This window comes from Camellia sinensis, chromosome 14, assembly GCF_055761805.1.
Source record: "Camellia sinensis isolate YWXY chromosome 14, ASM5576180v1, whole genome shotgun sequence".
NCBI lineage: Eukaryota > Viridiplantae > Streptophyta > Magnoliopsida > Ericales > Theaceae > Camellia > Camellia sinensis.
Window position 1 is genome coordinate 88714086 of NC_138974.1, and position 14368 is coordinate 88728453.

Sequence of the window (14368 nt, forward strand, 5' to 3'; positions counted from 1 at the left end):
AAAAAAAAAGTTACATTTTTTGTGAAAAAAAAATTATATTTTTATGACAAAAGATATACATTTTGTGAGAAAAATTATACCTTTTGCATAAAGTACACTCTATCTGTGCACCCAATAAAGTGTGTACATTGTAGATTTTCCCTTAGCGCAAAATGGATCACAATGTCAGAACAATATGTAAAACTTAGAAAATCCATAAATATACATATTATATGCATCTTACCATAAAAATGTATAATCTTATCATAAATTGGCATACTAAAATGTATAAAAAATTTTGATTGATGTTACACGAGTTTGTAATTTGGTTACGACATTTTTTATTGCACAAATTTATGACAAAATTACGTATTTTGTAGTTGAAGTTACAAAATTTTTATAATAATAAAATTACATGATACATATGATATACACTTCTAAAAAAGTCCACACCATGGCATTTGTTGTAAAACTCACATAATTAAATGTGATTTATAAGGAAAAATGCTACACATTTTAAATATTTTGTCAAACACACTCACAGGAGGGTGGAGATTTGATTGACTGTTTGGTAAAATATTTTCTATCCACTGGCAATGCTAGTGATTTATATGTGGGATCATCTTCGGTCTCATATCTACATATCTTACGCAAAGCTTTCTCAAAATTCAGCCCAACCCAATCTTTATGGACCAAAACTACAAAATTCAGAGTTGGTTGGATTGGTCTGAGTGTACTGGGCCAGAGGCCCATGTCAGCCCAGAGAAGAAAGTAGTAATAGTGGGAGTGAAAAATGGAGTGCACTCTTCTTCATCTCTCTCCTCCTCGAGAAAAACCCTAGAGAGAGAAAAAAATGGCGGAGACAGAGAACGAGAACGGAAGCTCCGCCGCGGCGGCGGAGGAGGAAGAGGTGGCTATTGGACCAGGTCCGGCCCCTCGCTCTCGTCCGAAGCGCCCTCTCCAATTCGAGCAGGCATACCTCGACTCCCTTCCCTCTGCCAACATGTATGTATTTTCTACACACACGTACATACATTCATACGCACTATGATTTTGGGTTTTAGGGTTGAATTGTTGCAGATACGATTATTGGACTCATCTTGTTGTTTATCTAAAGAGTAATGATTTGAAAGTTTTGCTGGATTCGTGTTTTTGTTCAATTATACTTTTTTTTCTTTGAGGTTTAGTTGGTTACATTATTGGCTGAAAAAGCCAATTTTATTAAAAGAAAAAATTTATTCTTTAGCAAACCTATTTGGTGCCAAAAAAGCTCACTTAAGCCTCTCTGAAAGACTATTAGAATAGCAAAAAAGTTTGGATTGTAGGTTTTTTAGCATTAGAACAAGAAAAAGATGAGAATCATACAACACGAGACCCTTTTCACTGAATTTAATACACTTTTTAATATATTTTTTTTGTATCTATTTTGAATATACTTTTTTTACCTTGATCCCAATATTATCTTTAGCATTTGCCTTAAAAATTATACCAAACAGGCTATAGATTGGATAGACTACATACCACTTGTGACCCAAACCATTAATGCTACAGTTTTTGTAGGCATATTTTTAGCCAATAAACTAATTTTTAGCTAACTCCAAACTGAGTTGGGTGATAAAAGTAAAAATCCTATATGGAACTAAAATATCCATGGGTTTGTTAGTTTAGTTATTGGGTTTTGACCTGAATGTGCAATCTCTTTTATCTTTTTTTGTGGCTATAAGCTTTTGATTTTATACTGATCCAAAAGTGGGGAGAAATTGAAATTTATTTGTTTGTTTTGTTGGTTTTTAAGCATCTTTAGGGGTCTGTAATAAGATACCCTTGTTACTTTCATTACTATAAGGTTAATTTCTAAGTTCACCATTAGACTTCAGTGTTCTGTTCTGTCACAGGTGTTCATTATCAATGTGTGGTGAATCATGAATATGGTTGGTTACTTCTAAAACCATTAACTTTGTCATACAGGTATGAGAAAAGTTATATGCATCGTGATGTGGTAACACATGTTGCTGTTTCAGTAGCAGAATTTTTCATAACTGGAAGTGCTGATGGTAAGAGAAAATATGCTTCATCCCTAGTCCATCACGTTTTCTTTTTCGCTGACAGTTAATTTATTTTGCACGATTCTTGTATTTTCTATTGTTATCTATGAAGCACGAGTACGAGTACTGGTACTAGTACGATACGGGTACGCCGATACGGTAAAATTCAAAAAAAAATAAGGTACAGGTACGACTTGGTACGCTTGTAAAAAAATATTTATTTTTAATTTAGAGGAATGCAAAAATTAATTAAATGGTTTAATTTGTTAAGGTCTAACCTATAATTAACATTTAATGCCAAATGTAAAAGTATAAATTAAAATTAAATGTCAATATATTAAATAACTTACAAACCATATTTGTGTAGTATAAGGAAAATATTGTTTCAACTGAGGTACGGTATGACTTGGATATATACTAGGATACGTCTGGATACGTCAAAAATTAAGAAAAAAAAATTTGAGTACGTGTTTCGTGTATTCAATACGTATGCAGAAGTACCATACGAGGTACGGTACGCCGGTAAGTACTCGGTACGAGTACGCCATGTTTTTCGAAGTACCCATGCTTCATAGATTGTTATGTACTAAATATATCTCATGTACATCGTTTGAATTATAGGAACCTTTTCTCCCCTTGTTTTTTGAACCTTAGTTAATTTCTATGTGACTTTTGGGGTGGGAAATGTTTTATAACTTTGCTTTTGTGACCTGAAAGGGATCACACCATACAGGCAGGCTCTCGAGGTGTAAGGAATGATGTTGGAAGAGGATAAGGAGATAAGGCAACTAGTATTGAGCTGTGATTTTGTGGGTGCATGTACATTGAACAAACCTTCATGGTCAAGGTCAACGTTTCATGGAGGTCTCCAATTATTTAGATTGGTTGGAAAGATTGTTTGAAGAGGGAGTTAGTGGTACCAAGATGGTTTAGGAAATATCAGGGATAATGCTCGCTCACTTTTTATTATAGTGATTCATGGTTAATCTAACCGGTATTTTTGAAAAGTGTTGAAAGTAGTGCATGAGATGTGCATCTTGAAAAAGTTTTAATGTGATATTAGTCTCCTTTATTCAAAAGAAGAGGCTCTAAACAACTTCATAAGTCTTGTGGTACCAATAAATTCTAGATGGAGTCTTATAGAGGCACCTGTTGCTCGAGGGCTTGATGTTTTGGGAAAGGGAAAAAGGTCATGGTGGATTCTAGATTGATAAGTATGGATTGGGGGTTACGCATAAGATTGATTTGGAGAGAGCCTAGGATTGTGTAGTTGTGATTTTTTTTTTTTTTTATCATTGTCCAGTCAGGTTTGGAAGAAATAATGCTCATATAGTGGATCATTCACCTCATTGATATCATTCTCATGCTTATTTATTATAAAGGTTAATTACACCAAGACCCCCCTCAACTATCAGCGGATATCACTTTGCCCCTCGCATCCATGAACCCGTTCATATTGACCCCCTCAACTATGAAAATAGTACAAATACACCCCTTTTGAGGGTGGTTTAGAGGGGGTAAAAGTAATACATCTTCATAGTTGAAGAGGTCAAAATGTACGGATTTCTTGATGATGGGGGGTAAGTTGTTATTCACAAATAATTGAAGGGGTCTTCATGTAATTGACCCTCATTATAATTAGAGGAAGCAACCGAGGAAAGCATGATGACATAAAATTGGCTAACAGGGTCAGTCACATGTAAGGAGGGCAAAGGGGTTTAATTATTAGTGTTATAGTTCAATTTGAATGGATTGCTGGGATATCGGACATCATAATAGGATGCTGATTTTAATTGTCAGAAAGACATGATCTCCTTTGCTATGCTAGGCTAATAGGAATGCAAGAAGATCAACAGTCCTGCCTTTAATCATGTTGAGGACAGGGCTTTGTTAAATGAGTTGTTTACATCATGTTGAGTTGTGGTTGGCCTAGTTCTTTATTGGTGCTACCATACCAATTGACTTGACCTCCGTGATCTCTGAGGCTTCTATTTGTCTTAACTGAATGCGGCATGCATCATTTTGTTTGTAATGTATGCATGTCATCTAATAGACATGTGTATTTTGACACAATATAAATTGCTTTGTTGGCCTGTCTTGCTTGAAGGGACTTATTGGAGAAACAGAGTCGGTTTGTTCCGACTAGAAGAGTGATAGAAATCTTGTCAATATAGCAATGAGCTTCTGACAAATATGATCTCATTGTCTGTTTCCTTAGAATTGTTTTTTTTTACGTACCTAAATACTAATTTTAACTGAGATGGTTCTTTAGTGGAATATTGATGCACTAAAATTATGTAATTACCTCACCAGATCTAATCATCGTATCTGGTTATGGGTTTATTCTTTGTATTGTCTTTAATTGATTTAAATAGAATGAAATTTCATGCAATTGTCATTTTGTTGACTTCTTGCTCTTTGATTCTTCTCTTTTAGGGCACTTGAAGTTTTGGAAGAAAAAGGCTCTTGGCATTGAGTTTGCCAAGCATTTCAGGTCCCATCTTGGACCTATTGAAGGGCTTGCTGTGAGTTTTTTGTGTCTTCATTCATGTGCTTGTTAGTGTGCATGTGCTTGCATTTGAGTTCCAACTTGCTTGCCTTGGCCACACCTTCTTCTGCCCTATGTTCATACTGAATAGCACATGCATAATATGTGCATTTGTAATGAAGTGGTGATTTATGATGATTAGGAACATTCCACAGAGTGTCGTCTATGCCCTTTTGATGTTTGTATGTTTTTTCATTGAGGTTAGTTGTTTTCTGCTTGTCATCCCTATAATGTCCTTCATCTTCTTTGGAAGAATTTCATAAGTTTTCAGCCAGTTCACAATTCGTACTTCCATGTGTAATGTGGGCATATGCAAAACTTTAAACCCCTTTCCTTTTTGTTTGTCTTGCTTAAAATTTATTTGGATTTTTTATTCGGATCCAGTTATTGAGACAATTGAAAGGGAGTTTCCTTGAATGGGATCATTTCTTTGTTTTAAATCATTGGGTTTAGAAATAACTTCGGTGATTCTTCTTAATCTGTTAAAAATGGCACGACCTTTTTTGTGATTTCTTTCTATCAAAGAATCATATTGCCTGATCTATAGACTAATGTTGAGTTATTTTATTTTAGCCGTTCATTTGGCCTTCTATCTGCCCTTTTGCAGCTGAAACTTAACATTCCTTTGGTAGTAGGGCATTTCTAGTTGCATTTCAAGTGAACTATATTGCCTCATAATGCATAGAAAATGGGTGCCCATGTTTGCCATGTGAAATTTTTTAATGAACTCCATCTTTAACAGTTAATGGGCAATTTAAATGGTCATATTGATCCTTATCAGCTATCTTTTCACTAGCAAGGTGGGAGGTTGATTCCATTATCATGTGTCAAATATGAGGAAATAGCATTAGTTGATGTGTGTTCAGTTCTTCAGTCTTCAACTTTGTGTATATCAATTTCTCACAAATTTATGATTTCCTGCTAAGTCAGCATATATTCTGCTTTCTTCTTTGCATAAAATTGTATTAATCCTTTTGTCAATTTATTATAATATTAAAAAAGCATAATCATCAGCCGTAACTTCGTTTAGCTATGCAGGTTAGTGTTGATGGTTTGCTATGCTGCACAATATCAAGTGATCGTTCTGTGAAAATATATGATGTGGTCAACTATGACATGATGGTCATGATACGTCTTCCATATGTAGCTGGTTCTGTTGAATGGGTTTACAAACAAGGGGATGTCAAAGCCAAGCTTGCTATTAGTGATCGTAGCTCCTCATTTGTGCACATATATGATGCACGAAGTGGTTCAAATGAACCCATCATCTCTAGAGAGGTATTGGCTTCCTTAAGTTTTGCTTTGAGCCTTCAATATTGAGCTCCCTGCTCTAATTTTCCTTTAATATTTTTACCTAGCCTTAAGTATTATGTTTTAAACCTTTTCCCTTTCTTTTTCCCTCCAGGTACAATTGGGTCCCATAAAAGTTATGAAGTACAACCTTATTTTTGATACAGTGGTATCTGCAGATGCCAAGGGAATCATTGAGTACTGGAACCCTTCTACACTTCAGTTCCCAGAGAACGGGTGTGTGTTTGTGTAGTGTTTCCATGCACGCGTGTACATTGTTATATATCCATAGAATGCGACTGTCTTGTGAAAAACTCAATTGACAATTTATGTTGGAACATATTCTAAAATTATGTTATTTTTTGATTCATGAAATAGATCCTATGGAAGTCAAGTATTAATTTTAGGAAAACTCTGCACGTAAATATTTGATAATTGAATGAAGCTATGAAGTTGTCTATACTTTTTCTGTTGTTTTCAAATTCATATTTAGAATATGTTCGGTTTTGAGTTGGTCTGTAGCAACTGTATTATTTACTGGTCATCTCAATCTCTCTTTTGCTAGCTAGCCTGTATATCATCTGCTCTGTGTGCATGTCCACGGCTGAGACTGCAGTAGTTCAGAACTTTTTGTTTTACTATGTCTGTGCACTTGTTGTACATTCTCCTTTTGTATTTTGTCCTATGACGCATCGTTATGGATATGATATAAATAAAGATACAACAAAACCTTAAACAATAAGATAGGGACACAGCGAGGATATGCCAATAAATTATTCTAATAGAAGTAATATATTGTTTTATATATGATAATTAAAATCCTCGAAGAAATTCAATAAGAATTACAAGTGTTTTGATCAACATAAGAAGTTAGCAAGTAAGCTAGTACCAATAAAGCAGACACATATTATAGAACCATATAATAATGCAATTTGAATTTTTTTTCCTAGACCAAATAAAACACTAGCTCATGAAATATCGTAGTAGACCAAACATGAATCCTGTTTGTTCACGAGCAACAATAAAAGTTTTGTTCTGTAATCACCTTGGTCGACATAAGAAAGTTTTTTGTCAATATCATCCCATTCTTCTTGGTCTATTGTGAAATGGATCAATTAAAAATCACTAAAAAATCAAATGACAAAATTTCCCTTCCGTCACTTCAAATTTACAGTTTTATGCCATTCTACTAATCCTGACCCTAGCCTTTTATTTCTATCATTTGTCTCTTTTTATTTTTTATTTTTTCTTCTTTCTTCTTCTTCATCTCTATCTTCTTCCTTGCTCCCATCACCACTCCAATTCCAACGCCACCCCCACCCCCACCCCCACCTCCGCCTCCACCTAGAGCAAGTGAGAAGAATAGGAAGACCAAAGACATGAAAAGGAGGGGGCTATAGCTAATCAATCAGCCTTTATAACCCCACTATTTTGTGTTTTGTAACAATTGTTAATTTTATTATTTATGTGATTGGCCTTTTTTTATGGTAAGTGTTTGTTCATATAAAAGAAATAATATACAAATATACAAGGGGCATACCTTAGGCAATACGAGCAAGTGGATAACCCACACAAATCTCCTAATAGAGGATTCCTAAATCAATATGTCCTTACTTAGTTGATAGAGGAACCCACCAACAATTCTAAACAAAACATGGCCATTTGGCTAGACAACGTACCCGTTGACCAGATAAGGCAAGCCAGTTGGCTAGGCAAATGATGATCACCAGCAACACAATGCAACCACTGAGATCCTGCTAAACTCTTCAGCAAATAAAAGCAATTAAAAAACACAATACAACCTCTCGCATTCACCAGCAGCTCAACTAGCTATTGACCCCAAACTGATTAGGGCCAGTTTCACTCTCTTTGTAATAGACAATTAGATGTATCCAGCTTTAAAAAATTAATTTAAATTTTTTCTGATATGGATGGCACAGGTCCAATCCGTATATATTGGTATCTGATATGTAGGAAACTTTGTGCTTCATAGATTTTGTTTGAAGGTATGCATTGTCTAGCAAACCAAATCATGTCTCGTGTCCCAATGAAGTTGGCCATGCATTGTCTATCATACTTTGAAATTAATAATATCATGTTGAATAGTTTATTGTTTAATCTGAAAGTTAGTTTGGTTTCCTAATTTTAAATGGTAACCATTTCGTTTTAAGTATTTTACTTCGTGTTACTTGCAGGGTGAATTTCAGATTGAAAAGCGATACCGATCTCTTTGAAATTGTAAAATGCAAAACAACTGTCTCTACTATTGAGGTAATATATGTATCTTATATAATTTCTTTGTTTCAGGCTGGATACTAGGACCAGCATATGAACTTGCTAAAAGAAATTATGTGCATCGCATGGTTGACATATTTGGGAATCCTGGATTAATCATAAGTTCATAACCGATATCAGTTCATGATATTGGATATAAATATATGTTTGTCTTATTCTTTCACTTTTGCTACTTGTATTTGACGAAATTGCCTAATAATTGTTTCTGTCATCTTATTAATGACTGGGATATTCTTATTTGTTCCTCAGGTGAGCCCAGATGGTAAGCAATTTTCAATCACTTCACCTGATCGTAGGATACGTATTTTTTGGTTTAGAACAGGTAAATTAAGACGAGTTTATGATGAATCTCTTGAGGTAATGGTAGCTTCCTGTAGACTCTACAACATATATTTGCATTTAGATATCCTTGCTTTAATCAAATCTTCTGCATCCTTTAGGTGGCACAAGATCTCCAGAGAAGTGATGTCCCCCTGTACCGGCTGGAAGCTATTGATTTTGGGCGAAGAATGGCTGTAGAGAAGGAAATTGAAAAAACAGAAACTGCACCTCAACCAAATGCAGTTTTTGATGAAAGCTCTAACTTTCTCATATATGCAACCCTCCTTGGGATTAAAGTAAGACTTAATATGTCCTTCAACTTCAAGTAGATGCATTTTAGGTCCGTTGTTGTTTTCCTGCAATAGAGTTTTTCCTATTTGGTTTTTTGCCTTTTAAAAAAGCATTACATGTTTGTTTGCATTTTAGATCTTTTAAACATCTTTTTGTCTACTTAATGGGATTTTTTTTTTTTTTTAATTCTTTGTCTTTTTTTATTTGTATTGATAGATTGTAAATTTGCACACCAATAAAGTGGCCCGAATTCTTGGAAAGGTGGAGAACAATGATAGATTCTTAAGTATTGCCTTGTATCAAGGTGACCGAAGCAGTAAAAAAGTACGAAAAATCCCTGCTGCCGCAGCAAATGTCAACGAGAGCAAAGAGCCTTTGACGGATCCTACTCTTTTATGCTGTGCTTTCAAAAAGCACAGGATCTATTTGTTCAGGTACCAGATTTTGAGACACCTAATGCCTGTCTGAACTCAAGGTTTCTGTTAAAAGCATGGGTAATTCCATTAGAGGTGGCATTAAGAAATTACATGTCATGTTGTTGATCGTCATTTAATTTGTGTTGTCAACAATTAACATGTCAATAAGCAAGCATGTGAAGACACATCAGAACTACTGTGGTTCTTGAATTTTGCCTGTCATTTTTCTGGGTGATCCAACCTATTGTGGTTGCATTGCATCATCCATTGGTTACATGTTAATAATTTTGCTTAAAATTCCCAGAACTTGATAATGTGAAGCTCGTTTGAATATGACATTTCACCTCTGTGGATTCAAATACCCTGTGCTTTATGTCCTATTGTGCTTTATGTTTGAATATGACATTTTTACAATTTTTGTATGATGAGTTTCTTACTCCTTATTTTATTATGGTCTTAATAGTCGGAGAGAACCAGAGGAACCTGAAGATCCAACTAAGGGAAGGGATGTGTTTAATGAGAAGCCTCCTCCTGATGAACTTTTGGCTGTATCAGAAATAGGAAAATCTACTACGACATCTCTTCCAGATAATGTGGTAGGTTTTCTATTTTTTTTAGTCACTGATATTTGGTTGCCTTGTTCTTTGCCTGCTACCTTGTGGATGATGTCATGTCAGAGATCATGTGGAAAAATCATATGCTGGACTGTCCATTTCTTTGATACTTGTATGAGAAGATTAAGTCCCATCAAATTTCAATGTGGACAATTAAGTCTTATTTTTCATAACTTATTCCCAAAAAGTTCTATTTCTCCTAATGGTGCATTTTATTCCAATTTCACCCTTATTAAAATATGAATAACAATTGTATAAACAAATTTAATTTACCTAAAAATTATATATTTTAATTGTAAACAAAATCATAAACAACAATTTGATCAAAAGAATTATGGCATAAGATTCATCATTTTCTGTTATCTCGCACTATGAAAAATATATTTAGTAAACAATCCAAAATGCCTAATTTTATTATGTGGGAAATAACATCGTGGCAAATCCATATATTTTTCAGAGCATGAGACAACATAATATGATGAATCTTGTTCCTAGTGCTTTTGTTTAATAGAATTTGCTTATTTTGAAATTTAAATTTATTTGAATAAATTAAAAGTTTTATAAAATTAAAATTTCTATCTCCACTCAATCATTTTTTGAAGAACACCTAGAAGTGCTAATTAGTATCTGCCTTGTAGTTTGTTGAACAAATAATGTAATTACTTTTAGCATTTCAAAGAAATGTAATTACTCTCAGATGATACAGTTTTGCGTTTACTCCCTGGTTTTGACTATGGTTTGCTGACCATGTGCTCGTTTACTGGTTTTCCTTTGTTCTTTCCTTGTGTCATGTTAAGTTGTGTTGTAATCTTATTTCCTTTTCTGAATTTCCTTTTTGTCAGCTCATGCACACTACACTGGGTGACATTCACATGAAGCTCTACCCTGAAGAATGTCCAAAAACAGTGGAGAACTTTACTACTCACTGCAGAAACGGCTACTATGATAATCTGATTTTCCACCGGGTCATCAAAGGCTTTATGATACAGACGGGAGATCCTTTGGGGGATGGCACTGGTGGGCAGTCTATTTGGGGAAGGGAATTTGAGGATGAATTTCACAAAAGGTGAGGACTTGCTTTTGAGCCATTATTGAGCCATTGTCCTATGAATACATGCACCATATAATTTTTATTCTTCAATTAGAGGTTTAGTGCAGTGTACTCACTTGAAAATTTTCCTTTCAATGGGGTTTTCTTCCATGTTTTGTGTGTGTGTGTGTTTGTGTTTGTGTGAGTGTGTGTATGCACCTTGCGAAATAATTTTATAGTCTGTGAGTGATGGTTAGATCATAGATGAGATTTTAATTACCTCATCCATGGCGGAATTTGGTTCATGAAGAATATGGATGTGGAATGTGTTCTCAAGTGTTTTATCGATATGTCGTCAATTCTAGCATTAAAAGGAATTGAATGCTGGTACTTTCGATTAAACTAAATGAGGTTGACCATTAAAGACTTGAGTGTTTGTACTTGTGTGTGTACCGTTTGCAGATTAGTTTTATCCCTGTCAAATGGTTTACTAGTGCAAATGCAATTTACCTTTGTTGAACTGAATTTTGCTGGTGTCTGCAGTTTACGACATGACCGGCCTTTCACTGTTTCAATGGCAAATGCTGGGCCCAACACCAATGGCTCTCAGTTTTTTATCACTACAGTGGCAACTCCATGGCTGGACAATAAGCACACTGTTTTTGGTAGAGTTATAAAGGGGATGGACGTTGTACAGGTACAAACTTGGCCATCTATACTCACCATTTACCTACTTTTTACAAATAATTTCATAAAATTTATTTTTATGAGACCCTTGAAAAGGGGATGGACGTTGTACAGGTACACAGCACCACCAGGCTCCTTGGTGTTTAACACCTCAATGATAATGTAGTAAACCAACAGAAAATTTAATAGAGATTCCTGGGTGTTGGATTTGTGAGTTTCATTATTTATTTGTTGGGTCTGTGAGGCATATATTGCCACGCAGTTTAGGACCATTTTGTGAATTTTGACATTGTTTATGTGCATGACTTGCTTATAACCCTCAATCAATCTATATGTCTTAGATTTACCTCATTTGATATTCAATCATTGGTGATGACAGGCTATAGAGAAAGTGAAGACAGACAGGTCCGACAAGCCATACCAAGATGTGAAAATCCTAAATGTGACTGTTCCGAAGTCATAAAGGCTATGTATGTAATTGTGGTTCTGTACACATTATATTGGTGATCCTTATGGGCAGTCATGGGTGACAAAGTTCTACGTTAGGTAAATACACGGTAAGTTTATTTTTTGTGACAGTGAGGTGTGTTTATTCTGTGATTGAATGTTCTCTATTGAATTAATTCTACCTTGCCCCCCCATGCACCCCGTGGGTTGGGTGTCAAAAAAAATACTATATGTTTTTTTATCCATATAGAAAAAAGGGGGATAAATTGACATCGGCCTAATGCTTTTAACCCTCCTTGCCTTGAAAGGATGCAAAAGCTTCCCCTTTGGCTTTTGCCCTTGTCTTTCTAACCCTAAAATTGAACATCGAAGCATGTGAAAAGCTGACCAAGTTTAGATAAGAAATAATTTTTTTATGAATTGCAATCTGCATCAAATAGTCTGACATAAATTTTCTAAATAATAAAAAAAACTGTCAGCAACCATATAAGCTGCACCAAGTAGAGCCTTAGCTCTTTTTTTGTTAAATTTTGGTAGGATACATTCCCGTTGCTTACGGTTTTGTGATTTTCTGTTTCTTTGTTATTTCTGCAGAATCATTGAAGATTTGGTTACTTTGCCGCAGCCATGTTCTCCCAACTGCAAGTGGAATCAATCCAGAGAATGATAACTTGTCTCAAACTGTTTTTCTATCAACTTAATGGAATTTTGATCTTGTCTTCTTAGTGGGACTGCTGACAAAATGTTGTGTCATATATTTTATTTGTGTTGGATAGTGAAAATATAAAATAGGTAGGATGTTACATGCCCATGGCAAGGAATTAGCTCAAAGGAAGTTAGACATGGTTGTGGGCATTGTTTGGTTTAACTCTCTAAACACAATTTTTGAAAAAAAAAAAAGATTTTAAATTTTGTTTGGTTGGAAATTTTTTGAAAAAAAAAATTTCAAAATCATTCTCTCTCGTATACATCAATCAATCACTGTTTTTTTTTCCTTTCTCATTTTCAATTTTTTTTTTTTTACATATATCTAGTCAATTACAAGAAAATATCAAATCATTCTAAATTTCTAAATTCTAAAACTATTTTTAAAATATATAACCAAATAAATCAAAAAAAATTTAAAACTTTTTCTTTAAATTTGTTTTTGAAAATTTATCTCAAAACACAAACCAAAAAGAATGTTCTGGGTATGCTTTAAGGAGAAGCTATGTCACAGAAAATTTGGCTGTAGTTTGGTAGGTTACACTGTACCAAGATCCTCTGAAGTGATGCCAAAAGTGTGTTGATCCAATGGTTGAAAATGTAATTAACCAAAACGACGTTGTTTTGGTTAGTAATTTCAAAAAAAAAAAAAAAAAAACATTTTTGCTTTCATTCAAAATTCTCTCAGATTTGTGATACGTGGAGCATTACATAGGAGATAGAGAGAGAGAGAGAAAAAGAGAAGGGCTGAGAGGAGGAGCTTCCAATCCACCCCCGACTTGCCGCTGTCACGCCACTGCCCCGCCATACTCCAACAGATTGAAGGAAAAGAGCATAGGTTCGTTCATCCTCCAAACTTAAAATATTAGGGTTTTGAATCCAAAAATTAGGAAAAATTTGAACTTGGTATTCTCTGTCATTCTAAATGTGATCATCATGTTTATACAAGAATCTTTGTGTATGTAGTGTTTTGTTAATCCAAAATTGAATCTATGGTGACCCATTTGGTTAATTGCGCTCTTGTTGATGCTATATTGTCAATTAGAAAAGTGCGGAATTTGACCTCTTTCAACAATCATTCTCTCTCTACAATCATTCTCTCTCTACACTAACCCTCCATGCGTTTGAAATCAATGGCGTTTCAAATCTAATGAATATTTATGAATCTTAGTTCTTCATGTTCTTCTATTGTCATACAATTTTTTATTTTATTTTAATTTCTATTCTATGTTTGCTTTTAGTTTAATTTTACTTGGCTTTTGGAATTTTGTTTTTTGAGATATGGTTAAAAAAAAATTGAATTTCATATAGGATCTCGCATTGGGGGAAGGGAAATGTTTTGGTAGGTCAAAATTTTCAATTGTAGTACAAAAATCCAAATGGAAAATGCTGGAATAGAACAATTTGATGAGAAATTTAACAAACTTATGTGTGAATTAGAAATTGAAAGCCTTATTTTTGGTGTTTTTGGTGAACTGGATATATTTTATTCTTCAATTTGCAATTAGGTCTTTGTGGGTATGATGATGATAGTTGTTACAAGGCTAATCTTTTTATTTACTTTTCATTCTATTGAGGCTTTGGAATTCCCTAGACATATTGGAATTTAGAGTCTGAAAAAAATATTTCCTCTTTCACATCATTTGCTACTTTGAGATGACAAAAAGTGTGTGCATATTTCGTGTATTTGGATTATGGAT

The 14368-nt window shown here is 34.4% G+C and overlaps 1 protein-coding gene across 4 annotated transcripts; it reads left to right on the forward strand.

Moving 5' to 3' along the window:
- The first annotated feature begins 766 nt into the window (after positions 1 to 766).
- CYP71 (cyclophilin71) lies at positions 767 to 12772 on the forward strand. Of its 4 annotated transcripts, none has more exons than XM_028256332.2 (14): positions 767 to 984; positions 1948 to 2033; positions 4461 to 4549; positions 5611 to 5850; positions 5978 to 6099; positions 8058 to 8133; positions 8407 to 8514; positions 8598 to 8774; positions 8986 to 9203; positions 9649 to 9781; positions 10642 to 10865; positions 11373 to 11526; positions 11896 to 12073; positions 12558 to 12772. In XM_028256332.2, exons 1-13 carry the CDS (start codon positions 833 to 835, stop codon positions 11977 to 11979), a joined length of 1863 nt encoding a protein of 620 aa, XP_028112133.2. In that variant the 5' UTR covers positions 767 to 832; the 3' UTR covers positions 11980 to 12073; positions 12558 to 12772. The 4 variants fall into 4 exon arrangements, with proteins under 4 accessions (XP_028112133.2, XP_028112135.2, XP_082761979.1 ...); XM_028256334.2 differs by having other exon boundaries at positions 774 to 984; positions 4461 to 4772; XM_082905853.1 differs by having other exon boundaries at positions 775 to 984; positions 5603 to 5850.
- Positions 12773 to 14368: the final 1596 nt, after the last annotated feature.

Coding starts and splice junctions, on each gene's coding strand:
- CYP71 (XM_028256332.2), top strand. CDS start 833: ATGGCGGAGACAGAGAACGAGAACGGAAGCTCCGCCGCGGCGGCGGAG. Junction 985..1,947: donor TCCCTTCCCTCTGCCAACAT/GTATGTATTTTC, acceptor TTTGTCATACAG/GTATGAGAAAAGTTATATGC. Junction 8,775..8,985: donor CAACCCTCCTTGGGATTAAA/GTAAGACTTAAT, acceptor TTGTATTGATAG/ATTGTAAATTTGCACACCAA.